Source organism: Coturnix japonica, chromosome Z (genome assembly GCF_054131305.1).
Source record: "Coturnix japonica strain WE chromosome Z, WE-NBRP24, whole genome shotgun sequence".
Lineage (NCBI taxonomy): Eukaryota > Metazoa > Chordata > Aves > Galliformes > Phasianidae > Coturnix > Coturnix japonica.
Genome location: NC_140702.1, coordinates 47,061,759 through 47,088,204, shown reverse-complemented (window position 1 = coordinate 47,088,204; position 26,446 = coordinate 47,061,759). Strand labels below are relative to the sequence as shown.

Below are 26,446 nucleotides of genomic sequence, written 5' to 3'. Positions count from 1 at the left end.
TTTACTGCTAGAGCTGACATTTCATTTAATATGTAAAAAAATAATCTTTTTTTTTTTTTTCAATTAATTTCTTCCACAGACCCCTAAATGGCAGTAACACTTCTACAAAGGTGTCTTTCATATGTTCTTCACAGATTTTCTGTTTCAATCACAATGTTTATCCTCTCTATGCCTCTTACTCATTGTTATGTTTAATGTATAAAGTTTAATTTCTTATTACAGTTTTCCTGGAGATTCTGGAGTCATGCATTTATTTGATCTCAGCAGTGTCCAAAGCAAAGTTTCTAAATAGCAGTGACAGTTCCACTCCCCTGTACTCCTCCCACTCTGCTTATTCCAGACATTTTTACTACTTTTACTACATTTTTTTTTCCTTTTAGTGAAGGCTTTATTACTACAGATGCTTTCCACTACCATTTGCAAGCCAAAAAGAAAGATGGTTTTGTCTTTGGTTTGAAGGGGAGTGTTGTATTCTTGCAAAATTCTAACTTCAGCAATTTTTTGGAAATTCCAGTGTCTTTGTTTGACTCCAAATTGAGTTGAAGGCAGAGGCTAGCTATCATTTAACTTGCTCACTAGCCTGATGTTGTACACACAATGCATTAAAAGCACAAATTCCATATTGAGCACATACCACAAATACTGTACTATATGCTGATAGCATTCCCTTTGTTTGCCTCACCGGGCATGTAATCTAGAAAGTTAAGAGTTACTTCTCAGCAAATACAGCTAACAATTATCACATGCACACACTGAACTTTTGCTCCCTGAAATAACACTAACATTTCCATACTGATCCAAGGAACAAGGGAAAGAACCTGAATGAGACCACAAGCAGCTCACGCAGCAATTAAACTTCCAAGCAACAGGCAGAATGGCATCCACCTGGATGAGCTGCACATGTAGGTCCCAACATTGGTTTTAGGTGTAGTTGTGTGAATTATCCCTGGAGACAGTCAAATGATTACTTTTAATCAGAGTCCTTGCACTATGGCAGGGTGAAGCCCAGCCTGAGCCCAGTGAGGCCTTCTCTGGGCTAGGTTGGACCTCAGAGCTCCACAAGGCCTCGGCAGATTCTGCAGGACCCCATAACTTGTTTCCCCATCAGCAACAGGTTATGGCATTCCCTACTACACAGCCTAACTTCTAATGGCACATTCCCATAATGCAACCTGTGAAATGGGTCTGTTATTGCGCTGACTTCTCTGTGTGAATGACTAACACTAGTAGTAAGGCAGAACAGTGACAAGTAGTTCTATGTATACCTAAGCATCCTTTTTCATATTCAAAACCAAATGGCTCAATTTTCAGTTTGGTCAGCAAGAGCGTGATCAAATCCAGATAATTACAGATTCTTTCTGCTGTATAATACACAGACTTTGAAGCATGGATAGCACAACACTGTATTCTCATAAATGTTTATTTAAAGCTAATATATTTGAACAAGATTAGTAGTTCATAAAAATTCAAAATATGCAAATTAAAAATACCACCCAACATACCTCAGTGTCAGGATTCCAACTTCTTTCAGCTCTCCTCAGCAATGGGAGAGATAAAGAAATATCCAGTGTGGAAACAAAATGTGATAAAGAATTGACTATTGCTAACAGAGGGGAACTGGCCATTGCACACATATTTTCCAGTTTTCTTAAACAACATGATTGAAACATTTTTATCTGAAATTCACTTCATTGTCTACAGTCTACAAATCCTCTAGGAACCTTATTCAGCAGAAAATAAAATTGCCAGGTAAGTTACTGCAGTTAATCTTTATTCCCCTCAGTATTACATCAGATAACACGATCAGAGATAGTACCCAGAAGAAAGTTCATTGATCCTGTGCTACTCTTATCAAATAACTGAAGGAAAAACTCAATGAAGTTCCCACTAGGAGTTTAATGAGGATACTTCAGGACTGCTACTGCCACATCCACAGATGGAAAAGGCAAAATGTTATCACAAAAATATTAAGTGGGAATGAGTTACCTGGTCATAAAATAACAATACTGTTATTCCTGCTATTGTTTCAGTGGTTAGTGTAGCAGCGTTGCTTTTCACTTGATATCTACAAAAATAATATGTACCCAACAAGGTTGGGAGAGGGGAGGAATAAAGACAAAAGAAGACTCAGATACACAACTTAAAATTTACAGTGTAAAAGGGCAGAGGCAATTTCATGTCATTTTATCATTAGGTCAGGCCTCAAACTTTCTTTTTAAGCCTTCTGATATCAAGGAAGCAAGATCTTCACAGCAGATCCTACAAGCAAAAAAGGGCACGATTTCTCTTGCATTAGCAATTAATTTAATCTTAACAAAGTCACAATATATTGAAGAGTTCCAAAGCCCTGTCAGACTAACGCTGCAGGACAGCACAAGAGCCTGCTTGCTCCAGGTGCTGAATCCTACCATCCAAAGGAATGGCAGGACACAAACATGGTCTGCTGCCCTCCTTCTTCCTCCTCCTGTTGCTTGGGCTGCCCATGCTTACACAGTCTGTTTGGGCAGAGAAGGCAGCCTGGACAGACACGCTGAGATTTATCTGACTGCTTATGACCCACATCACTTCAAAAAAATGTTTCAAATGGAGACTCAGCTTGTCTCTTAACAGGCTTTTTTAAGTTAACTTTCAGAAATCCTAAAGTTCTATAAATACAACTATGAATATTTCAGAAGAAATCATAGTAGGTTTTGTGCACACGTTCTTTTAATTGAAATCCTGAAACAACACAGAAATACACAGCATAATAAATGAAACTTACATATAAACTAAACATAAGCATACAATGGCACCACTGCAGGGATAACTACTGCTGATACACACAGTAGGCTTGCAGGGATTAAAGGAGGATTAAACTTACATACATTACTCTTCCTTCTATCCCTCACTGCAGATCAGATCTATACTGCAAGAGATCTACCAGCAGAACACTAAAAGAAAATGAAAGACCATGTCTAGCGTAGCTGCACTTCTGTCAGCACAGCTTAGCATTTACCAGGATAGCTTTTCCATTCACACACAACCTAAGCCTCTAAGACTACACTGGGTATTTGTCTTCCCTGTTAATATATCGTGTCAGTCAAGGAAGAAATGAAACCCAATTCCTTGACTGAAGAGTGGGATTATGTTAAGATGTCAAGGAGATACAGCACATTCAAAAGAGGAGGAAAAGAAAGCTCCTCTTGTGGTAAGGCGTTTTATTTAGCAATGACAGAATGTGCCATAACATTCAAAGCAGCTTTTTAATACAATCTGCAGCTGCAGAAGGAGTTATTTTTACTGCTATTGTATACAGAGGGCAGAACTATTTTCACTGCTATTGCATATGGCAGAACAGTGTTGTGATTTTTAGAAAACATGTCAGTTTATCAAGGGAAGGATCTGTAAAGCAAAACAATTTTTCCTACTGCCACCAAAGTTGGAAGACACACATACACATCAGACTTCCTCTCTGCAGGTGGCAGTTCTGCATTTTACCTTAGCTGAGGAAACTCACCAGCTTACCTACATCAGCTATGGAGGTGTATGGCAACAAAAACTGCTCTCTTAGGTCACACAGAATTCTACAGCAGCATTCATTAGGAACGTAGCTATGTTAGTTCATGCTCACACCTGCAAAGCCTAAAGCTATACAATCTGAAGAAAATTAAAACAATTACAGAGACATATGACATTCATACAGGCAAGTTATTTGTAGTATATGCCTCATTCTATTAGGCTACATATCTAATTCTAGCCTGAAGTAACAACTCCAGTGACACTTCAGGGTAAGCTCAGCTGCATTTCCAAGTACAAAGGACCAGACTGAGTGCAGCTGATTTGCTCAGCTTCAGGCTGAGGCAGTCATTACAGTTTGTTGTTGGTTTGCTTTTTTCTTTTTTTAATTGGAATTGTACAGGAAAAAAAAATGTATTTAAAACTAACGGGAATCACTATATCAGGAACTTGATAAACTCTTTCATTGAACAACATATTTGGAATTATCTTGCCCTGTTCTCTTTTACATGTATGATGTCTGGGAATGATGGGCGCAGAATCTTCACCCAAATGAAAAGAACGTGTTTAAGGCATGGTATGGTGGGGTAATACTGGTGGTAGGTGGATGGTTGAACTAGAAGGTCTTGGAAAGCTTTTCAACCTCAACAATTCTATGATTCTAAAATACAACAGAGTTTTCAAGTCACTTCCCTAGTTTTGCCGTCTCCTTTTAATACAAGACAGCGGATAGAGAAATCATTTACCTTACTGATAATAAAAAATCCTACACCAGCGATAAGAAGTGTTCTCTCTAATGATGCACTAACAGGGGGCAAGCTTTACTCAGAATAGAGAGCTCTGGGTCCAAAATGTTCAATGAGAAGTTGTACAACTTTAAGCGGAGGCTTCCAACTTTTCTTTTACAAACTGTGGAGTTTCCTACTGCCAATGGAGTGGAAAGCTACGCAGTAAGTTACAAAGGCAGCCAGCCTCCATGCTGAGCAGAGAACAAAGACAAGCAGCAGTACACAGACAGAGGTTTTCAGTGCTTCATCTCTCTTGAGAACTCACTGCTCATAGCATGAGATGGCATCACAGCCACATTCTGTCAGAGTTTGCTGTAAGAGAACTTGAACAGCATAACAAATGGAGCAAAATGCACCATTAGCTCACAGGTCCCACTGCACAGTCAGAGCCTGTATGTAACAGGACATCACTAATTCATGGTGATGTGGGAGGGAACTGCTTCAAACAGACCAATGTGCATTCACATTCATAAAACTGCAACAGGATTTTGGCTTAAGCCAGCATCACTGGCTTGGATTTCATTAACACACAATTACTGTAGTGCTAAACTGTGCTGTATCACAGTTCTGCATGTTAGCAGTGTCAAACTTTGTAACAGTATTGCATATTAAATCCAGAAATTGGAGAAGTGTTTCCTTGAGATGTGGTTATTACTTACAATCTACATTTACACCCCACCCCACCCCCCAACCCTTTTTACTTAAATTTTAAAAGTTCCTTGCACTGGGGTTAAATAAAGACAACTCATCAATATGAGAGAATCCTGACCCACATATATCAGCCATAGCAAAACATACTGAGCAGCACTTGCAGCATTCACACAGATGAAAGGAAGTGACCGAATTCCACCTCTCTCCCTGTTCCCATAGGATGTGAAGGTACCATGAATTCAGTGCCACAGCACTCATGGGGTGTTTCACGAGCAGGACCCTCTCCCCCACCAGCATTAGGCCACATCCCCACAGACCCCAGATTCCCTGTGCTCTCCTGCTTCTGGTAGTAGTGGTGATGCCACCTGGGATTCACACAAAGCCCTTGAGGCCCACAGGGACCAGGCAACAAGAACCCCGTGCCTAAGAGCTTGGGCAGAGGATCCGGATACATACGTGAAACTGACACTGATAGGAACACCCCTGGTACCTGAGTGGGCACTGCACTCTGTAAGCTTTGGTGGAAATACTAAGTTCCGTGTGTTTTTACATGTTTCCTTCGCTCCCTGGACGCCCAGCACGATGTTTGCACGTTAAGTCTGCAGACAGATTTCGTGCAGTGATCAATAACTTTAAAGCGTCAGTATCTGAGGATTCACCAAGCCAGTTCTGAACAGCAGCTCGCTGAACCGTTCTGTGCCGCAACAGCTGGCGCGGGGCTCCGCTCTGCAGCCGATCACCCGACCCCCAAGTCAGTGTCACCGCTCCCAGACACGGCTGTTACAACGAGACGCCGTTACAACACACGTACTGCTACTCGGGAGAGGGGAAGGGCACACAAAGAAGTCTTGCAGACAGATGGCAGCCCACCCGAAGCAGCACTTGGAAGGGACGGCTTTTGGCCACGCCTCTCTCTCCGTACGGGGCTCCGGGGACAAAGCGGCAGCCCCGCACGGCCGGGAGCAGACTGCACAAGTTTTCCTACCGCCCTAAACGAGGCGGGGGGCTGCAGGGAAAAGGGGGCAGCTGCCGAGCGCGGAAGCCGCCCGGGCAGCAGCGGGGCCACTTACCGACGTGGTCGTCCATCCTCAGCGGTCTCCGCAGCCGGATGCTGGCCGGGATGGTTTTATCCATCAGCTCCTCGACGCTCTGCAAAGAGGCGGCCGAACAGCGTCGTTAGCCGCCCCGTACCGCACCACCGCGCGGCGCCCCGTGCCGCAGGCACCCACCTGTACCCCGACGGCGCGCAGCATCTCTCGCTTCTCCCGCTCCCGCGGCCCGATGTGCCGCCTGCAGAAATCATCGTGCCGCGGCAGCAGCTGCTCGATGCACCGCGCCGCATCGCCGCCGCCCCACCGCTGCTGCTGCCGCCGAGGGCCCCCAGCCGCCGGCCTCAGGTGCCGCGGCGCCCCGCGGGCCGCCAGCCGCCCCCACCAGCGCCCGCAGCTCTGCATGGCCCCGCCAACACCGCCCCGCCGCCGTCGGGCACCACGCTTTGTGGCCGCGGAGGGCGGTGCGGCGCGGCCCCCGCCGACAGCGCCAATGGGGAGGAGAGGCGGTGCCGTGCTCGCCCCGCCTCGCCGCCACCTGATCCCCACGACCCCGGCCGGGTCGACCCGCCCGGCCCTGACCCCGCTCCGGCTCCAGGGGGGATGCGGAGGTGGCGGTGCGTTGCGTTGCGTTGCCCTCCGGCATAAGGCTGTGGAACCGAGAAGGAAACATTGTGCCGCCCCGTGCTTTGTGCGCATCTCTGAGTGGGTGACAAGGCTGTACCACAGCCGCTCCACTGGTGGTCATCTAGTGTGCTGTCCTTCTGGGCTGCAAGGAGCCACCACTGCCTCCATCTTCTCTTAGTTTTGCAGCACTGTTAAATTTTCCCAGTGGACCCAGTGATTTGAGATGGCACTGTGTTGCTGTTTACATAAACATGCATACCTGTGTTTTCACAGAATCACAGAATGACCCGGGTTGGAAGGGACCTCAAGGATCATGTAGTTCCAACCCTCTGCCTGGCAGGGCCACCAAACATACACATTTACTAGATCAGGTTGCCCAGGACCCCGTCCAACCTGGTCTTGAACACCTCCAAGGACGGGGCATCCACAACCTCCCTGGGCAGCCTGTTCCAGGGCCTAACCACTCTCCTAGTGAAGAACTTCCCCCTAACATCCAACCTAAATCTTCCCTCTTTTAACTTAAAACCATTTCCTCGTGTCCTGCTATTGTCAGCCCTCTCGAAGAATTCACTCCCCTCCTGGGAGTAAGTTCCCTTCAGGTATTGAAAGGCTGCAATGAGGTCACCCCGCAACCTTCTCTTCTCTAGGCTGAACAAACCCAACTCCCTCAGCCTGTCCTCATAGGGGAGGTGCTCCAGCCCCCTGATCATCTTTGTGGCCCTCCTCTGGACCCTTTCCAAAATCTCAATGTCTTTCTTGTACTTTGGGCTCCACACTTGGACACAGTACTCCAGATGGGGCCTCACAAGAGCCAAGTAGAGAGGCACAATCACCTCCCTATCCCTGCTGACCACCCCTCTCCTGATGGAGCCCAGGATCCTGTTTGCTTTCTGGGCTGCCAGAGCGCACTGCTGGCTCATGTTGAGTCTTTCATCCGTCAGGACCCCCAGGTCCTTCTCTGCTGAGCTGCTCTCAAGAACCACTCCTCTCAGCCTCAAGGAGGAGTTTTCATCTGAAGTGCCCTTAACATGGCTTGTACTTTGGTACCAAAATCTTCACAGTGCCCAACATCTGCAGGTGGCTTGGGCAGAGATGCTGGCTGGTGGCCACACACACAGATGCCCTTGACTCGAGTGTGCTTTAAGACACAATGGATGCAGTGTGCAGGAGGACCTGTGGCTAGTTCAGGTTGTTTAGTGCCGTGACCAGCCTGAGCCTTAATATCTCCAGGGATGGGGTATCCACCACCTCTCTGGGAAATCTGTTCCAGAGCCTCCTCGCCTTTATTGTAAAAGATTTCTTTCTTAAGTCCAGTCTAAATCTCTCCTTCTTTAGTTTGAAAAGCTTGTCCTGTCACAGCAGACCCTGCTGAAGAATCTGTTCCCTTCTTTCTTAAGGCCACCTTTAAGGTACTGAAAGGTATCAGGCCTCCTGCAGCCCCAGCTCTTCCAGCCTATCTTCCTAAGGGATGTGTTCCATCCCGTGAATCATTTTTATGGCCCTCAATTGGACATACCTCAACAGGTCTGCGTCTCTAATTTTTTCTCACATTTTGACCATCTTTGTTCTCCTTTCAAGGCACAGATGGTCTTTGAGAGCTGTTTTCCAGCAGGGTTTTTGGAAGACAGAATTTGGAGGCACTTAATTTTTTTACAGATGTAATTTTCATTATAGGTTTCTGAGATCTCTCTAATCAAAGCAATTGCTCTTCTAGATAATTAAATCAATACTGGATGGTATTTCCTTTGCTTCTGCAGGTTCAAGTAAACAGATACAGCACTAAGAAGCAGAAATTTGGGCTCAGATTACTTAGAAGTAATGGTGCAAACAGAATTATTTAGATAACATTATGCAAATAATGTATGTGATTTCTGTACCACGGATCTCACCTTTTAAACCTCATCCTGGGGCTTTTGTTTTGTTTCAGTGGTGGCTCTTTGTTATGTACCACAGACAGCCCCAGGAAGGAGCAGCAGCTGAGAAATCTCTATCCACAGGCTGGCTCCTGACTCCTCAGGAACTCACCCCTCTGGCTATGCTTGAAGCTGTAAGAAAGGTGGAGAGGATAGAGAGGAGGGCTGGAGGGATCACCATCTGGCACCATGCCCTGCATAATGCTATCAGCAGGCTTACTGCACAGCATTTGCCCTTACCTGCTTCAGCTTGGGGTGACACTGCCTCAGAGAGTAAGGTATCAGTTTCCTCTGTTCAGTTCTGCCTCTGCACCTCTGAAGCCTATTTTCAACCCTGTCCAATTGCAGGTATCTAAAGAGGAATACAAAATAGGTCAAAAATGGTGTAGGTACTTGTCCCAAGTATTTCATCAGTCAGTTAGCACTGTGACAATTCTCTACATAGAGACAGACAGACAGACAGATAGATAGATAAATTCCAGTGAGCTTATTTCTTGAATTTGTTTAGCTGCTGACCAAACACTGTAAACTTCTAGAGAAATAATAATAATAATAATAATAATAATAATATTAATATTATTATAATAATATATAATATATAATAATTATAATAATAATTATTAATTATAATTATAATTAATTATAATTATTATTATTATTATTATTATTATGTTGAAATGATCACCTCTGTTGCCTTTATGAATAAAACTATCAGCCATGACCAGGGCTTTCAAATGTCTCTGGTATATCAGATAAGGAATGCCTACCTGTAGTAGCTTCTTCATTGCCAACCTTATCAGGAAAGTCAATCCAGATAGAGGACATCCTCATTAACACTAATCATGAAATCACTTTACCAAGCAGAAACACAAGAGGTGCAGAACATCTGTTTCAGCATAGCTATTTCTAATTCTATTTGCACTGAATTTATACAAGTTATGGATTGGAAATTTCATCTGTTTGTTTGTTTGTTTGGTTTGGTTTTCATTTTTTTTTTTCCCTTCTTTTTGCTGTTGTTCTTCTTGCTGTTTCTTCCTTTCTTTTTTTTTCTTTCTTTCTTTCTTTCTTTCTTTCTTTTTTTTTTTTTTTTTCCCTCTCTCTCTTCTTTTTTATTGATGATCTAGATGATGGGATTGAGTGTACCCTCAGTACATTTGCAGAAGACACCAAGCGGAGAGGTGGTATCTGAGGGTAGGGAGGCCCTTCATAGGAATCTGAATAATCTGGATCTGAATTGAATGGGATGAGGTTCAACAAGGCCAAGTGCCAGGTCCTGCACTTTGGCCACATTAACCCCATGTAGTGCTATAGGTTAGCATTAACCCCATGGTGCATATAGACTGTGAAGAGGAAAGGGACCTGGGGGTGATGCTCATCTGAACATGAGACAACAGTGTGCCCAGGTGGCCAAGAGGTCCAATGGCATCCTGGCCTGCATCAGAAATAGTGTGGCCAGCAGGAGCAGAGAGGTGATCATCCCTCTGTACGCTGCATTGGTGAGGCCACACCTCATGTGTTGTGTTCAGTTTTGGGCCCCTCACTACAAGAAGCCCTGGAACCCCTCCAGAGAAGGGCAACAAAACAGGTGAAGGGTGGAGGAATTTTCCACCACAAACTAGTGGGGAGAAAGTTATTTCTCAACAGTACATCTGTTGAGATGTACAACAGAAATTCTACATACAGAATTTATGGCATGATGACTGAATTACCACCTTTTTCCCCTCTACTTTTATACCAGTGAAATTTAAGAGCACTGTGTATTGCTCGGAATTTGTACCTAGGCGGTAGCTGTTACATCCCTAAATATACCAGCATGTTGTTCAGATAACCTAGCAGCAGAAAATGCAATAGGATAGGCAGTGTCATGGTAAGACTAGGTAGAATCAATGAGATATTTTTGAATTCTTTATGGTCCTCAAGAGCTTGATGCAGCCACTACTGCCAAACATGTAGTATGCATTTTTGCAGTCTTTAAGCACTGCTGTAGTCTCATTGAGCATAGCTGGATCATAAAATAAGGTCAGTGTTAGTAACATGGTAGGCCAGGTACCAGGGACTATCATGGTTTTGCTTAGGGCCTCCTTCCTCTAAAAAAGAACCTGCGATATTATCACACCAAATAGTACTGTGCTGTGCTGCTTCTTTACAAACAACAGTGAAGCATCCCCAGTGAAGTGTTTGTTGTGCAGCCTTGTGACTTATGATAATTCATCTTTAAGCTTTTAAAACCATCTTTTTTAACTATCAGCCCTCAGGGAATACAGTCCTTTACTGGTTCCAAACTCAGAAATACACCTATACAGCGTTTAGGGCTAACAATCCATGTATTTTAAAGTTGCCTTTGTTTTCAGTTATTTGGTCAACTGGAACTGCAGTAAAAGCTCAGTGTACTTCCTCTCAAGACTGCTTTATCACTCACACACCCATACCTTCAGCAGCCTCAGTGTGAAGCTTCTGTTTTACCTGCAGTGTTGGATATATAATCTTTAACAATTCTGCTGTGTACCACACTTGCTAAGTCCATAGATCAGTCTACGAATATTCTGCAATTCTATATCATAAATATAGAAGTACATCCCATATCTCAAAGTAATAAAAGTGAAGTATTGGCACAGAGAATTGTGTACAATCACATGCATTTCTCCTCTTCACAATGAATGCAGCAAGGGTAACTTCTGAGGTTCTGTACATATTTCTTGGATATATAGATTTCCAACATCCTGAGGAAGAGAAAAAAGAAGAAAAAAAAAAAAAGTACTAGCACCCCTAAAAGAGTCAAACCATTTTCCTACTTCACTTCCCTTTATGTCTAGGGTAATGGATGTACAATACCCAGTGCTTCCCACATGGGGAGACGTGCACTGGCTCCAAACATTGGTGGGTTTGTTCTCTGTTTGCCACTGTGCTCCCTCACATAGTGACAAACTGAGCTGCCTCACATCTCTGTGACACATCTGGGGCAGCACAGCTGCCACTATGTCTCCAGGCAAGTACCTACTTCTCCCAGAGTTGTAGGATTATGATTGATGGCGGGTTGTTTTTGTTTTTTGTTTTGTTTTGTTTTTGTTTTTGTTTTCCTAAGTATCACAGCTCCCATGTCTAGCATGTATTTGTCTGGTACTGAAGCTCTGCCTTTAAAAATCTACTATGAATCATTACAGAAGCCCAACCAACACCCTCTGTAAACCCTCCAGAGGGGAAGGCTGGGAGGAGTTATTCACTGCTGACTGGGTGATTTTCTAAATCTTTCTTTTTGTCCCTTGCTCTTTTTTAACTTGGTTCAAAGTTGAGCTCAAAGGTAACCTTGAATACTGATTCAGTTACTTAATACTTGTTACATTACACCCTTTATCAAGTTACTTGTGTCCACCAGCTTTTGAATACTAAATATTGCTATATGATTACAGCACTGCCTATTCAAATCATTTCTATCTGTAGTTGTTATCTATTAAGAATACCTATGAAATACACATTGCAGTGCAAGAATTTCTGTTGCCCTATCTAGTTTTATTAGGCAATAAAGAATTACTTCTTGGCACAGAGAACTGCATACTGCTTACCTTAACAGTGGTATCATGACAATAAGGTTCCGAGACATTCTTCGGGAAGTAAACACTCGTAGTCTTTTGTTCTTATCCAGGGGTTAAATTTGTTATGTACAGACTTTGTAGAGTTTGAAAATTCAGGAAGTCTAAGAGGTTATTTTCCAGAGGATTCAGTTTTGCTCATAAATGGGGTTTTGTTTTAGGATTTTTGTATTAGAAATGGAATTATAACCCTTGTTTGTACTTCAGAAAGTAAATCAATGCAAACAGCTGAGATGACAAGTTCAGAAAAAGTTTTAAAACAATCCCCAAACAACAGTAAAACAACATACAAAACAAAGAAAACAGAAACAGCAGCAACAACAACCCTCCCCATCCCCAAAACTGATTCAGAAATCTATCCAATTTTCAGTTACACAGGTGTTAATGAAAGCAAACAACTGTTTGAAAGTCACTGACTAAATTTCCTCTCTTCTTTACAAAATTGATCCCATGTCCTTACTTTTCTGTTTTCATTTTTCTAGAGTTTGGATAAGGTTTCCTTCTAATAGTGAATCAGTCACACAATTACTCTGCTCTGTTTGAAGTATGGGTTTAAGAAGCACTCTTTATAAACCACAGAAACTCCGTTAAGGACATGCTCCTTTCTCCTTTACATCTTGAAATAAAATACTGGGGAAAAAGAAATCTGGCACTTCCTTTTGTCTCAGAGTTTGTAGAAGAGTTTCTGAGTCTTCATCTACTTAAAAAAGGCTGTTGCTTCCAGAGATGTAACAACTTAATGATTTTTATCAACACACTGCTAGAGACTGCTTTAAAATATTCTGCAAGTGAAGCAAGCAATGGCATCAAAACAACATTTATTTAGGGTTCTAAATGGCTTATAAGTGGTTATGGTATTTTGTTTTATCACAGTCTGAATGTATATGCATATATATATATATATGCAGATACAGATATATAAAGATATACATCAATACAGATACATAGATATGCAGATATAGTATATTAGAGTTTAGCTATCTGTCTGATGGATCACTGAGGATGAATATTACAGCTATCAGAAGGGAGAAAACAGGACTGTACAAGGATAGAAGAGTGAAGCATTCTTTCTGTGATAAGAGCTGCTAGTGTTGGTTCACCTATCTTCTTTAAATACATTTGCAATTGATTTGATATCTTACAGACTCCTTGTGAACTTAGCTGTGTGAGATCATCAACACAGACCAGGAATAAATCTTGATCACTCTTGAAGAATCTGGCTCTGAAATCAAAACTGAATAAATACTCTAACGTTACATAATGTCTTAGTTAACATATAACTTGGAAAAAGCTTGAAATGTTGCAATGGCTTAGTTCTGGTATTAGATAGATCCTTTCCCTGATTGTATTAAAAAAGTATGAAAAAATATGGCTCAGACATAACCTCTGTAGATAATACAGCTACAGCAAGCATGCCTTACCTCAGGGTGGCATGATCTCAGTATGACTTAACATTCGCTTACACTCCCTGAACTTGACATTGATGGCACATGATTTGTGCAGTCGTGACTCTGCAGCTCTGGCCAAAGAGCCATGTGAAAATAATTGGCTCTGTGCAGTGCTGCATTAACACAAACTCTGCCTCTTAGCAGGGCTCTTGAACACCATAATGGGCCACATCTAATTCAGAAAATTGTTATTTCATACAGTACACTGAGCTGAAATAACAGCTCAAGTGAAGAAAGAATAGCATGCAGATTTGGGGAGTGGATACAAAAGTGGACTGCAGCAGGAGGTTGAAAAATGCTGCTTTATGTCTCAGAGTTGATAGGAAACGGTGATCAGAGAAAACTAGGTTTGTGTGAAAGGAAAATGAGCAAGTATTGATGAGACAGGACTGATCAATGGAGGAGAATAAGAGGGAAGAACTGAGTTAGGAATAACAATAAGTGTAGCACTGAAAGCAAAGTAAAAAAAAAAAAGAAAGAAAAAGAAAAAAATGCAAGTAATTACCTACTTTCTAAATAAGGCAAGTGCTCTAGGGAGACAGTAGTGACTCTAAATATTCTAAAGCAGCACCCTGCTGCATATGTCTAGTGACCAGATTCAAACTGCAAAAGCAAGCATATGTTTTCATTTCATGATTTTCAGATCATATTTCGTATAAAATATAGCAGTTATGTCACAGGCAGTCGTTAAAATAGCATAGAAATATACCATGATGAAGGAAGCTGAGAAATCTCAGATACCTTCAGTGTATTTAAAAATAATGATGACATAGCAAGGACCCATTATCTCTTTATTTTTTGTCATTACAGCCATTCTCTTGAATAAATACATGGCAAAATATTCATTAATCAATAAACAGAAACAAGAGGGAGTTTCCACAGTATTATAACACCTCAGAAGTTATATATTTTCATATTATACCTACTCATGTAGAACACTCTGCTTGTTACCCACAGGTTAATCTGAAACATGTGTCTTGGTTTTCCAGTGAATACTGAGTTACTTAAGAGCACTCTGTTGATTTACTGTTGAAGTGATGAGAGTATTAGAGATCACCTTCATCTTTAGTGCTAATATATTAGTCTTCCTAAATGCAAATATTTAAAATGTATCTTCTCTGTACTTACGTTTACCAATTGCAAAATGGCATTATGCAACTCCGTCTTTGGCAACCTTTTTAAAATGCTGGATTAAATAATAAAACCAGCTCACCTCTACTTTTTACTGGATTAAGGTTAACATAAACCAGAAACAAGCAAAGTGCAACTGCACTTCCTCATCTGAGTGACAACTGCTTTTCAAAACAGTGTGCCCACCACAGTAATTTCTGCCATGTAATCAGAATTAAAACTGGGGATCCTTCTCACTGCTTCAACACAAAACCTGTACTGATCAATACCAACATCAGAATAAACTTAAAAGACAGAAGAAATATGCCTTTCTAAAGAAACAGCTTATGCTCATTTGTAGGAAAAAATGCTGGCAAGGAGCACTGACTAATACAGTCTGTACCCTCTTGCCTAAGCAATTTTTAATCAAGGTAAGCAATATACATCAGTCAGTGGGACTTGGCTCTCAGCAACTCTTAAAGTAATAAAACACAAGGGTGGCAGTGAAATACAAAGACTAGATTCTACTTTCCTGGTCATACCTCCTTTGTTAACTCCTTTAGTAAAACATGAGAAAAAATTAAGAATTATGCTTAGGTAACCCACTGGGTTCATGGAAGGCAGGTACTGCTTGACTAACCTGATCTCCTATGATTGAGTGACTTTCCTGGTGAGTGAGGGAAAGGCTGTTGACATAGTCTTCCTGGACTATAGCAAGGCCTTTGACACTATCTGACATTCTCTTAGAAAAGCTGGCAGCCTAGAAAAGCTTGGACATGAGCACTCTTTACTGAGTGAAGAACTGGCTGGATGCTGGACTCAGAGAGTGGTGGCAAATGGAGTTAAATCCAACTGGTCACAAATGATGCTACTCAGGTGTCAGTATAGGGGCCTATTCTATTCAGTATCTTTATTAATGACCTGGACATGGGAATTGAGTACACCCTCAGTAAACTTGCAAATGAGACCATGCTGGAGGGAAGAATTGATCTGCCTGGAGGTGGGAAGGCCCTACAGAGCAATCTGGATAGGCTGGATTGCTGGGCTGAGGCCAGTGGGATGAAGTTCAACAAGGCCAAGTGCCAGGTCCTGCACTTTGGCCACAACAACTCCGTGCAATACTATAGGCTTGGGGCAGAGTGCCTGGGAGACTGTTGCAGAAGAAACAGACCTGGGGGTGTTGGTCAGCTCTGTACTGGATATAAGCCAGCAGTGTGCCCAGTCAGCCTATGGCACCCCGGTTTGTGTAAGAAATAATTTAGCCAGCAGGTGCAGGGAGGTGATTAGCTCTGTAATCAGCTCTAGTGAGGTCACACCTTGAGTGCTGTGTTCAGTTTTGGGTACCTCAGTGCAAGAAAGACATAAAGGCCCTGGAGTGTGTCCAGAGAAGGGCAACAAAGCTGCTGAGGAGAGTGGAGCACAAGTCTTTTGTGTAGAAATTGAGGGAACTGGGATTGTTTAGCACGGAAAAGAGGAGGCTCAGGGGAGACCTCACAGCTTTCTACAGCCACCTGAATGGAGGCTGTGGTGTGGTGGGAGTCAGCTTCCTCTGCCATGTAAACAGCAATAGGACTAGAGGGCTATTGCCTCAAATTGCAAGATTCATGTTGGATGTTAAAAAGAATTACTTCTCTGAAAGAGTGGTCAGGCACTGGAACAGACTGCCCAGGGAGGTGGTGGAGTCACCCTACCTGGAGGTGTTTAAGAAACATTCAGATGTTGTACTGGGGGACATGATTTAGTGGGCAAATATTGGTGGTAGGTGGATGATTGGACTGGGTGATCTTGTAGGTCTTTTCCAACCTTAGTGATTCTGTGATTCTATGGTTATTAGGAGACAGCAGTGCCTGAAATTGGTTATCTTCCATTAACATTTGTTGTGTTTTTCTAAGATTTTTTAAACTATAAATTAGTCTGAACATTTCATTAACTGTGAAGCAGAAATGTAACAGTCAGTGGATCAGGAGACCTCTCATAATTACAGACTTAAGACTTTAAAGCAGTATAATTACTTTCAGAGCGAGGGTGGTTGACCTATGGAAACATATTTGAACAGTAACAATTATGAGTACAGCAATTAAATGTTTGATGGTTTACTGAAAAACTGAAAATTGACAATAGTATGTTTAATTAAAAAACAGCATGAAGGGTTTTATTGCCTCCAAAATAATTTTACTTCTCTGAGGTTTTAATCCCATTCACAGCTCATGCACATACATGCTTGATAAACACACGAAATACTCATGATTCTATTCATGATTCTGTGTGTGCCTTAAACCATTTGCATGGTTTAAAAAAAACCATAAATTAAAAACCATAAATTTGTTTGCTTCCCAGTGAATTCGGAAGTTAGTTATTCCCCAGCAAACTTGTATTTCTTGTTCAAGCTCTCATGGACCAGTCTTTACAATCTTTCTGCTTAATTAAGATTCAGTACACTGTCAATCAGCCACATTATAGTTCTCAGCAGAGAACTTAGCATAAAACTCACAGCAATATATAAATTAATATAAAATCTAAACTTTTTCCCATCCCAACAATCCAGTCTCAGATTTACTTATACACTCCTCTGCTCTGCAAAATTTGTTTTGATTGTGGATTTAGGAACATAGTGCTGGTGTAAATCCTAACCCCTTCATGACTGTTGCTTTTTGACAAATCTCAGTATTCTTTTTCATAAGCTTTTCATAAGCTTTAGAGGGCTTTGGGGAGCTAATGGGCACAGAAATGCCTTTTGGATGAAGTGTGGGAGGGCCTTTAATGGGAGGGGATCTGCCAGCTTATCTGATAAGTAAATATTATCTGCATTTGCTTGGGTATGAGAAAGAACAGAATGTTAAATGAGAGTCATTTTGCATTGATTCAGAGGGAAATACAAATATTTTACAAAGCTGTAGTGGATACCATGCCAGCTTTAAAAATAATGATAACCAATGAGAGAAATGTTTGTTCCATAGCTGGTTTTAGAAACCACAACACTGAAAAACTATTTTAGTATTGACTGTATTTCAAACTTAACTCAATTTTGTTCTGAAATGTGGCCAATATTTTGTACTTTTAGTTTATTTAAGACTCTTGAGTGACTCCCGTTTTTACTCAAATAGATTCAGAGTTGGTATATAGTAGGGGCTAAAATGCTTCTTTTCACTAACAAAACATCTTTTTTTTTTTTTTTAACCTATTTTTTTTCATGAAAATCTCTGAAATTGAAACCATTTCAATCTTATCTTCCAAACCCAGAAACTTTTTTTCCAGAAATCATATTCTATGTTAATAGTCATTAAGTAAGCTACAGTGAACACTGCCACTGCTTTTTGCTTTATATAGGCTTAAATATTTTTCTCTCTAAGTTACCAACAGTTTTTGTTTTCACAAATAGAAAAGAAGAAGCTGATTATCTCCCTTTCCATCATGGAACAGTTGCAATGGGCAACTTGTTTCCAGCACTTTCTAAATTTCTATTCTTCTGCAATGGATACAGTTTATGTATACATGTAATATATGTGTAGATATGTGTGGAATTGTACTTCAAAGTCTGATGAGCTTCAGATGACAAAATGTATAAGCAGAAAAAGTCTTGAAGGTTGCATTGAGTTAAAACAGATAATGGGATGTGAAATAAAATCACCAGGCAAGAAGAGGATTTATTTTTTTCTGCATTTCTTCTCAGGATAACAGGAAGGATACTGAATAAAACTTCAAATCCTTCTTTTGTCTGGCATAAGCTCAGCCAAACAGGGAAGAAAGTTACTTGCTGTCATGGCAACCTCATACTACAATTACTGCTTCTGTGCAGAAACAGCAGATCGGTGCTCCATCCTCTGAGCCATTCAGGTTTCGAGCCAGTAGACACACTACACAGCAGCAGGGCATTCTAAAAGCTTGGTTTCCATGCCTAAGTAAGGAAAATAAGTGTAGCACTGCATTTCAGAGGTCCTAGCTTCTACACATTGTAATAATTTATTATTATTATTATTATTATTATTGTTGTTGTTATTATTATTTAGCTTACGTGTTCCTCACTTTACCGCTCCTTTTGGATTCTCAGTTATATTTTGTTCTCTTTGAAATTTTCTTCCAAAGCAGCATTCCCCTTGCTCTATTATTTCTTTTGTTTCATCAGGCTAATCATCTTTCCTTCTTCCATAAATAGGAACACCAGTCTGAGACCCCACTAAGTACAGCTATGCATTCTCTATTTACTTTTGGTATATTTTCATACATCCTTCTGCAGAAACTACCTACTTTCTAACTCCCATTTTAATTCTGTGGGCCAAAATTACAGCGCTAAGACACCTTTTTCTCTTCAGAACTGTTGGCACGAACTTCAATATACTTGGCTCTTTGTTGAATTAAGTACAATCTTTAACTTAAAAAACAAACAAGCTCCTGTAATACACAAGAACTAGGAGGATTTGTTAGACTGCATCTTCAGCTTCTCATAGTATAGAATTATGCAAGTGTTCTATTATTTGGCAAAACTAGCTTTAGTGCTCTGCCATACAGTAGTGTTGTATTGATTCATAATTCAGCATCACAAAAATTGCAAGATCTGAGTAGTCTTATTTTTAGCCCAACTATATCTCACTGCTATCATGTCACTCTTACGTTTTCCCATCTCTTCTTCTCTGCTGTGAGTTTCCACTTCCTTTCTTCATGAACCATTTCTTCATGGTGACTGTAAAGAAAACCATCTTTCTTTTTCTGGATTAGCATTCTGCTTGGTTAATGTGCTGGATGAGTCAACAAGTCTGGCAGGAGTGGGAATGACTAAAAGACAAAGGTGCAACTACAACACACTGTTAGACCCATTCACACTATACTTTAGGATTTCCATTCACTGAAAAGCATGTTTGTAGTCATTATCTAAAGAAGTCTGAAGCATTTCTCAGCTGTTTCAGTCAGAATAGCAAAAATAATCTTTATTTTGCAAGGGTCAAATCCTCAATCACTTGAATTTCATTCTTTCTAAAACTACCTGCAAATTAATTTCCTAACCCCTACTTATAGGATAAATGAAAAGAAATATGAGTCATTCAGGAAATTCTTTTGCAGCATTCTTTCTTCCACAAAAGAAAGAATGATATTACATCAGCTTGATGCCAGCACACTGGGATAGGCTGGTTCACTGCTTTCACTGAAAACCACACTTTTTACCATTTGCTCTTACACTGCCAGTTACTGTTATTCAAAAACTGCAGCACTCAGACCTGGTTGCCACCAACTGCAGTAGCCACAGCTGTCAAACTTGACCTGCATTTCATTTAGCTGTGGAATAGAGGAAGGAAATCCCTCCTAAAAATCATGGAGCAAGGTCCAGGAATATCCAGTGAAGTCTTATCAGATTTTACAAAGTTTGCTCAGTTACATCAGTGTCTTGTCAGTATCCCATGTGTTTGTAAGCTTGCCTTCTTTATTCTAAGTTTGCCATCCCTTTACCTTCCCATCTCAGATTAAGAACTTAATTTGCTGCGGATGCAACAGTAACAGCAAGTAAACCGTGTAAAAGTGCTGCTACACAGTAATGTTCAGATTGATAAGTATCATATAGATCATATCATATAGATAATGTTCAGATTGATTCAGGAGACTGATACTTGGTCTGTTGGATATTAGGGAATATAGGACAAATAAGGGAGGGAGACAGAATGGAACTGCATACGCAGCTCGAAGCAGCTCATTTAATTTCTGCATACATGTGAAGTATACTCATGACATCTCTTACTACAAGAGCACCAAAAAGGGAAGTAAAAAAAGTTAGGTCCACCTACACAGCTGGATACTGTTAGCAGTATTTATTTAAACAATGTAGGAATTCCCAGAATGTCTTTTAAACTAGATAGGAGAGAACCACAGCTAACAACTGTGATCAGGCTTAGCTTACTTCTATCCAGTGTAGGATGTGAATCTCAGTTAACCAGATTTCTTAGCAGTACACCCTGTATTATTCAGGCAGAAATGACTGAGAAAAATGCTACCCTTTTAATTTGTTTTAAAGATATTTAAAAGAAACTTTAAAAGACAAACGAAAGAAAACTTGTACAGGCTACAGACCTGAAAAGTACAAGACTACAGATAAAAAACAACAGATAAATCAACAAGGAGAAGCACATAACCAGTGTCAGTTTGAACTGATTACTGTTGAAAATGAGGGATTTCAGCTTCTCTTCTGTTCACCCCAGGTGCCTTGTGGTTTTGTGATATTTCTTTAGACTGAAAGGCCCTTTATGTGTACTGAAATCTGTACAGTGTTCAAATTTATGAGAAAATTTTATATAGAGATTTTAAATTGCTTGATTAATTGGCGTGAGAGAGAGAGAGGCTTTCTCCATTTCAGTAGGAGCAAAATGTTGACTTGACCTAAGCCATCATACCAAAAATTTCCTGTATACAACAAAAAATTCCACCCACAGCCTGACACATTTAGGGAGCAGAAGATAAGTGGTGTCAGTGTATGCTAACAAAATGCCCTGTATCTGTTTGGCTGTGCCTCAGAAACGCATAGAGTACCACCTTTCATTATAAAGCTAGATTTTTTGAAAACATGGTATTTGGATGCAGCCCATCATAAGGACTTGTACATGTGTTTTAGTAACATCACTACTTTATTCTAGGTGGCTTAGTTCTCCAGTGTTACAGTTAAGCTACGTGCACACTCCTTCTGTGCTTCACCTTGTTTGACTTTGTACAGAGCATTACTTCAAGATCTTTGCTACATCATATACCACTGCCTACAAGTATCACCCTTGTTAATGCAATTTGCTTCTTTGTCACTTGTTGCTTTCCTTCCCTTTTTTCTTTACAGTAAAATATCTCGTAAGTTACATTTGAACATCATTTTGGAGCATTCACTCTTCTCTGAATACTGTAGTTGTTGTAGCTTTATTTCTAGTATCTGTGAAGAGTTCATTACTGTGTAAAACTGGCTATTTTTTTTCCTTTTTTCCCATTCCTCTTAGTATCAGCAAAGCCCGTGAATCACATGAAAGTCTGCAGAAGAACAATTTGGCTCAATGCCTTTGACTTCTAGCTGTTAAGAGCCATTCTTTATTTCAGGCATAATGATTAAACCAAAAGAGCCTGATTGCACAGGACTCATCAGAAATTGAAAAATGCAGATCAGCTGGCGCCACAGCTCACAAAAGAATTAAAAGACAACATTGCATGACCCAATGCATTTCACCATCTGTACTTTGCAACACATGGAAGAGCACACTGAAGCGATTAAAGGGACACAAAGGAGATAGAATAAAAGGCATGTTAGCTGTGGCCCAGCTGGAAAAGAATATTGCTAGTAGCAATAGGTTCGGAGATCAAACAGTGAATTTGCTTCTTCAAAAAATCAAATAGGAGATATGAGTGCAGTAATACTAATTTAGTAGTGAGAGTTTCCAAAAACCCACTTAAGCCAGCTGGCTTGCTCATCTTGAAAAGAAGTTCTAATTTGAGGTCCTGGTTCTATAATTAATTTTACGATATCCTCAGTTTTTCATCTGATTAGAAATTTAGAAGCTATGCCAGCTGTGCAGGTCCCAGTGAAATGGATTTGTCTTGAACCTGTAAAACAGCTCATGCATTTTAAAGTTCTGGATCTCTTAGGAGAAGGGAAGTTATGTGAACAGATTTCATTTCCATCAGTGAACTGTGCTTAAAACTCCCTATTCTCAAAACCTCTTCTCAGAAAGTAATCCAAATGGTAATCTAACACTGTGCCAGGATTTTTATGTATGGGAATTTAGAACAGAACTGGAATTCTGTCAGACTTTGCACAGCAGACCTAAAAGACAGAAATGAAAGGAAATCAGGTTGATGAAAGGCTTTTATTTATTTATTTATTTATTTATTTTGGAACTTGTGACCCTTCCTTATCTTTCCTTGGATGACCTCTGGATTGGAGCGTTCACTGATGTCATTCAAATCAAAGATCCTTGAACTATTGTCTCTTAAAATGTCCTCACTACCCTAGTCATATATTTGAAAGTTCCTTAATGCTTTTCAAAGCAGGGCAGGAAAGAATCTTGCATATGTCATATTGACATCCATTAGTATACATATTGTACAACTACACTGAAGAGAAGGCAGCACAGAGGAGAAACAATTGTCACTGCTCCTCTTGAAACTTATTGACCTTTTTTTTTCCTTTCTATATGCATCCCAGAAACATCAGTAGTATAATCTTTGTTTGAGTTTACTACACTAAATGCTTAACTGTTTTACAGCACCAGCATTAAAAGAATCATTAATGTCAACTGAAGGCAGAAAGAACATTTCTTGGACTTCCTCAGGTACTGTGATCTTGTATGTATCAATAGAGCACTAATAATGGGATTAATGTCTGCATTTAAGCACAGTAAAGACTGCATAAAATCATCAGTGGGGCCAAAAATGTATTTATCTTTAAGAAATTCTTTGTTGATATATTGTCAGATACTAAAGGCTCTGAATTCATGTTGCTTCTGCACAGCTGTGGCAGCAGTAAGCCCTCTAAATTTCATTTCATATTTATATGATCCCAAAAAGATTTCTGTAAAAACTTTAAAATTGGAAATAATTAAGGAATATCGCATTAAAATCAATTCAAAATTTGTTACAACTTTCAATTAAACTGCATCAACTCTCAGAATGACTGGATTTAAAATTTCAAACATAATAAGATTTATCAGCTTTATGTTAATTCTAACTATTTATAAATTACACCTTAACTTATTTACTACAGGATGCTGCATATTTAAGCTGAAGATGGTCAAGTATTTGACTACTGAAACCAAATTATCTTGTTTGATAGAAGGTATTGAAGGCAAAAACAGAAATTTCAAATTTGCATTCTTTTCTACACTCACTGCAGGTTTTAAGATACTATACTTAAGAATTTAAGTGAACAATTATAAATATGGCAACTTCTGGTCAGTACAGATTATATTTATCTCCAGTTTCTCAAGAATATTAAAGCTAGAGCCAATTACAGAAAATACAGAAGATTTTGAGGAATGTTCTCAGCTGTATACACATGGTTATTATTTTTTTTCCTTTAAAATTGTTCCATGCAATGAACCAAAAAGACAGTTAGTTTCTTGTTGTATTACTGCATAAAGGGTTATTAAAAACAAAACAATCTAGAATGAAAAATGTAGATGATGAGAAGAATGCTTCCACTGCTTCCCCCAGTCCCTTTTCTAATCCTCCTCAATTTCAGCTTCTGATCAAAGAAGTACTGGACTTGCCTTCAGACTGACTTTCTGTCTAAGTCAATTTGTGGCAGAACCCTGGCGTAATCCAACTGCTGTCTTCTTTGGATTGGAAGAGTTTCTGAACTGCTTTTGAAAAAAAAAAAAAGAAAACAAAAATGAACATACCTACCCCCACTCCCCTGCCCCCAGCACAACAGCAACTGTATTTCATCCAAACTGATTTATTTTCATGGTTTCAAATCACTCTCGGCAGACAGACTAAATTTGTTTTTTAGCTCTTTCTTGGTAACCTGCCGCAGGTACTTGCCTAGTTAGTGTCTAATGTTTCCTCTTAACCCCCATGTTACTCTTCCTGAGCAGAGAAATGCTTTTCCTGGCAGCAGTGAAAATAACACACAAATAACAATGATCCTCCTCACATTCACTGGTCAAACTTGAAAGAAAATAATAAATTTCTGCTTTAAAAAGAAAGCAATTCTGTTTTTCTTAGTTCAGCCCTCAAATCTGACAAGTGAAAGAAATGGCAGCAATAGTCAAATGCCACTTGTTTGCAGGTCCAAGTTTGTCAGTCTGAATATCCCGTAGACAGTATACAGAGGTCTAACTTATTGCTTCTGTGCAAGCAGTTGGATTACTGGTAGAGATAAGCTTTACAGCCTTTCCGTTGTTTCATTCTAAGCAGATGTGGAAGAAAAGATGTGTTAAATGCTCATCAACTAGAAAACAGAAGATAAAGACTGCCACCTACTGCATTCTGAAATAAAACACAGATTCTACCAACAACAAAAGAACCTGCAGGCAGTCTCACAGCGGATCAAAATAAACGTCAGAACTTTCTCTTCTAAGGCATGGAAAGACCTGTTCTCACCTGTTTGTCCCGATTCTAGGAGGTCACTTCTAGCACTTCCCCAGTAAAAACACTCTGGTTCCTCTCCAATGTATTACTTCTTTTCCTATATTTCAGCGGATATTGGTATCAACAAGCCAAATACATTATGGGTATAAGTTGCCTCAAGATATTTAATGACAAAATTATTTTGCATCCCACTTAGGGTAAGTATACACACATATATATTTCTGTTATTTATTTACAGTGAAAAGCAAAACAAACAAACAAACAAACAAAAACCCCACACAATCTTTTTTCATTGCTGTCCAAATATTCATCTTCACTTTGTCATCATCCTGGGCATTGCCTTTTATGCACATAAAACTACCAAAAGGGAATGAAACTGGGTGGGAGTTGATAGACAATGTGCAGAAAATTGATTAAAATTTTGAACTAAAGCTATTAAGAGTGTATTGGGCAACACTGTACTCAAAGGAATACAATTACACTGGCCCAGAGGGGAGATAAAATGACCTGATTGCATGTTTTTAATCTTTTATCTCTATCTCACTATAGTACAATCAAGACTCTCAGCCATCGGTCATATAACGATGGATGCTGTCGCAGAACTTCTAGTATTTAGTGTAGCTTATATTTGCACAGCATTTTTAGAATTCTCAGACACAAGGGCTTTTCAGCCTGAGGATAAAGAAGAAAGCGGTGTAGATATCTCTGGTCACGAAGGACCACATGTTTAGCCGTCAGAAGCGGTTCTAGTCTAAATATCACCTTCATAGGCAGTACCCCCAGCGCTGTCAGATTTCCCTTTCTAGGGCGGGTATCGCCATCTTCTGGCAGTTCAGCACCTGTGCATTGCTCGTAACACTGCTGGGCTCAGCTACCGCGTCAGGGGGTGCTCCTGGATCCTTCAGGGTGACCCAGCAGTTGTGTCCTAGGAATGCTAATTCCCTTATCACCTCGACATTAGGTGTGCCCACAGTCTGGGACCAGAAAGGGGGAGTGAGAGAAGGAGGAAGCGGTGCACACTGCCTTACTTATTACCGGGAGTCGGGACTTTGGGACCGCATTGGTCATCCTTGCAGTGAGCGTTCATGTTTGATTTCACAGCTCAGGATGGTTTAACAGCAAGGGCAACAACCTGCACAGCCTGGACAGAACTAACGGGAATAAAATGTTCCTCATTGCCTCTGACTTGAGGGAGCAGAACGTTAATTCCTGGTATTTGCTGCCATCTCGTGAGTTTTAGGCTGTATTGCATCGGAATTCTACCTGAGAACGGTTTCTGCCTCTAATGTGACCACATCTTTAGATAGCTGTGCCGCCGACATTCTAAGCAAACACATTGTTTACAGTTCTGAAAGGATTTCCTTGTATTACTACACAATGTAGAAGTTACTTACATTCAAGAACAATATATATGTTCTGAACTAGTTTGGATGAAATGATGTGCTGTGTCCAGTAGATGAAAGACACTGTCTTTCTTGTAACTGGTGTTACTAACCAACACTAACCCATATATATAGTCCCAAACATGAAAGACAAAAAGAAAGTGCACAAAAACTTGCTGAGATCTCAGGAAGGAAAACAAACAAACAAACTCACGCCAGTAGAACATGTTAACAAAACAGAGAATCAGAGAGTGGCTTAGGCTGGAAGGGACCATGAAGATCAACCAGTTCCAATCCCCTGCTCCAGGCATGGTTGTCAACTACTAAATCAGGCACTGGATCATGCTGTTCA

General features: G+C 40.4%; 1 protein-coding gene across 1 annotated transcript in view; it reads right to left on the bottom strand.

Annotated features, from left to right (window-relative positions):
* GLDC (glycine decarboxylase) overlaps positions 1-6,416 on the bottom strand; it is a 35,475-nt gene extending 29,059 nt beyond the window's left edge. The window contains exons 1-2 of the mRNA XM_015848967.3: positions 6,164-6,416; positions 6,005-6,083 (exon numbers count right to left, since the gene is read on the bottom strand). Of these exons, the coding sequence (XP_015704453.2) occupies positions 6,005-6,083; positions 6,164-6,388 (304 nt within the window). The 5' untranslated portion in view covers positions 6,389-6,416. The remainder of the gene's footprint in view (positions 1-6,004; positions 6,084-6,163) is intronic.
* Positions 6,417-26,446: the final 20,030 nt, after the last annotated feature.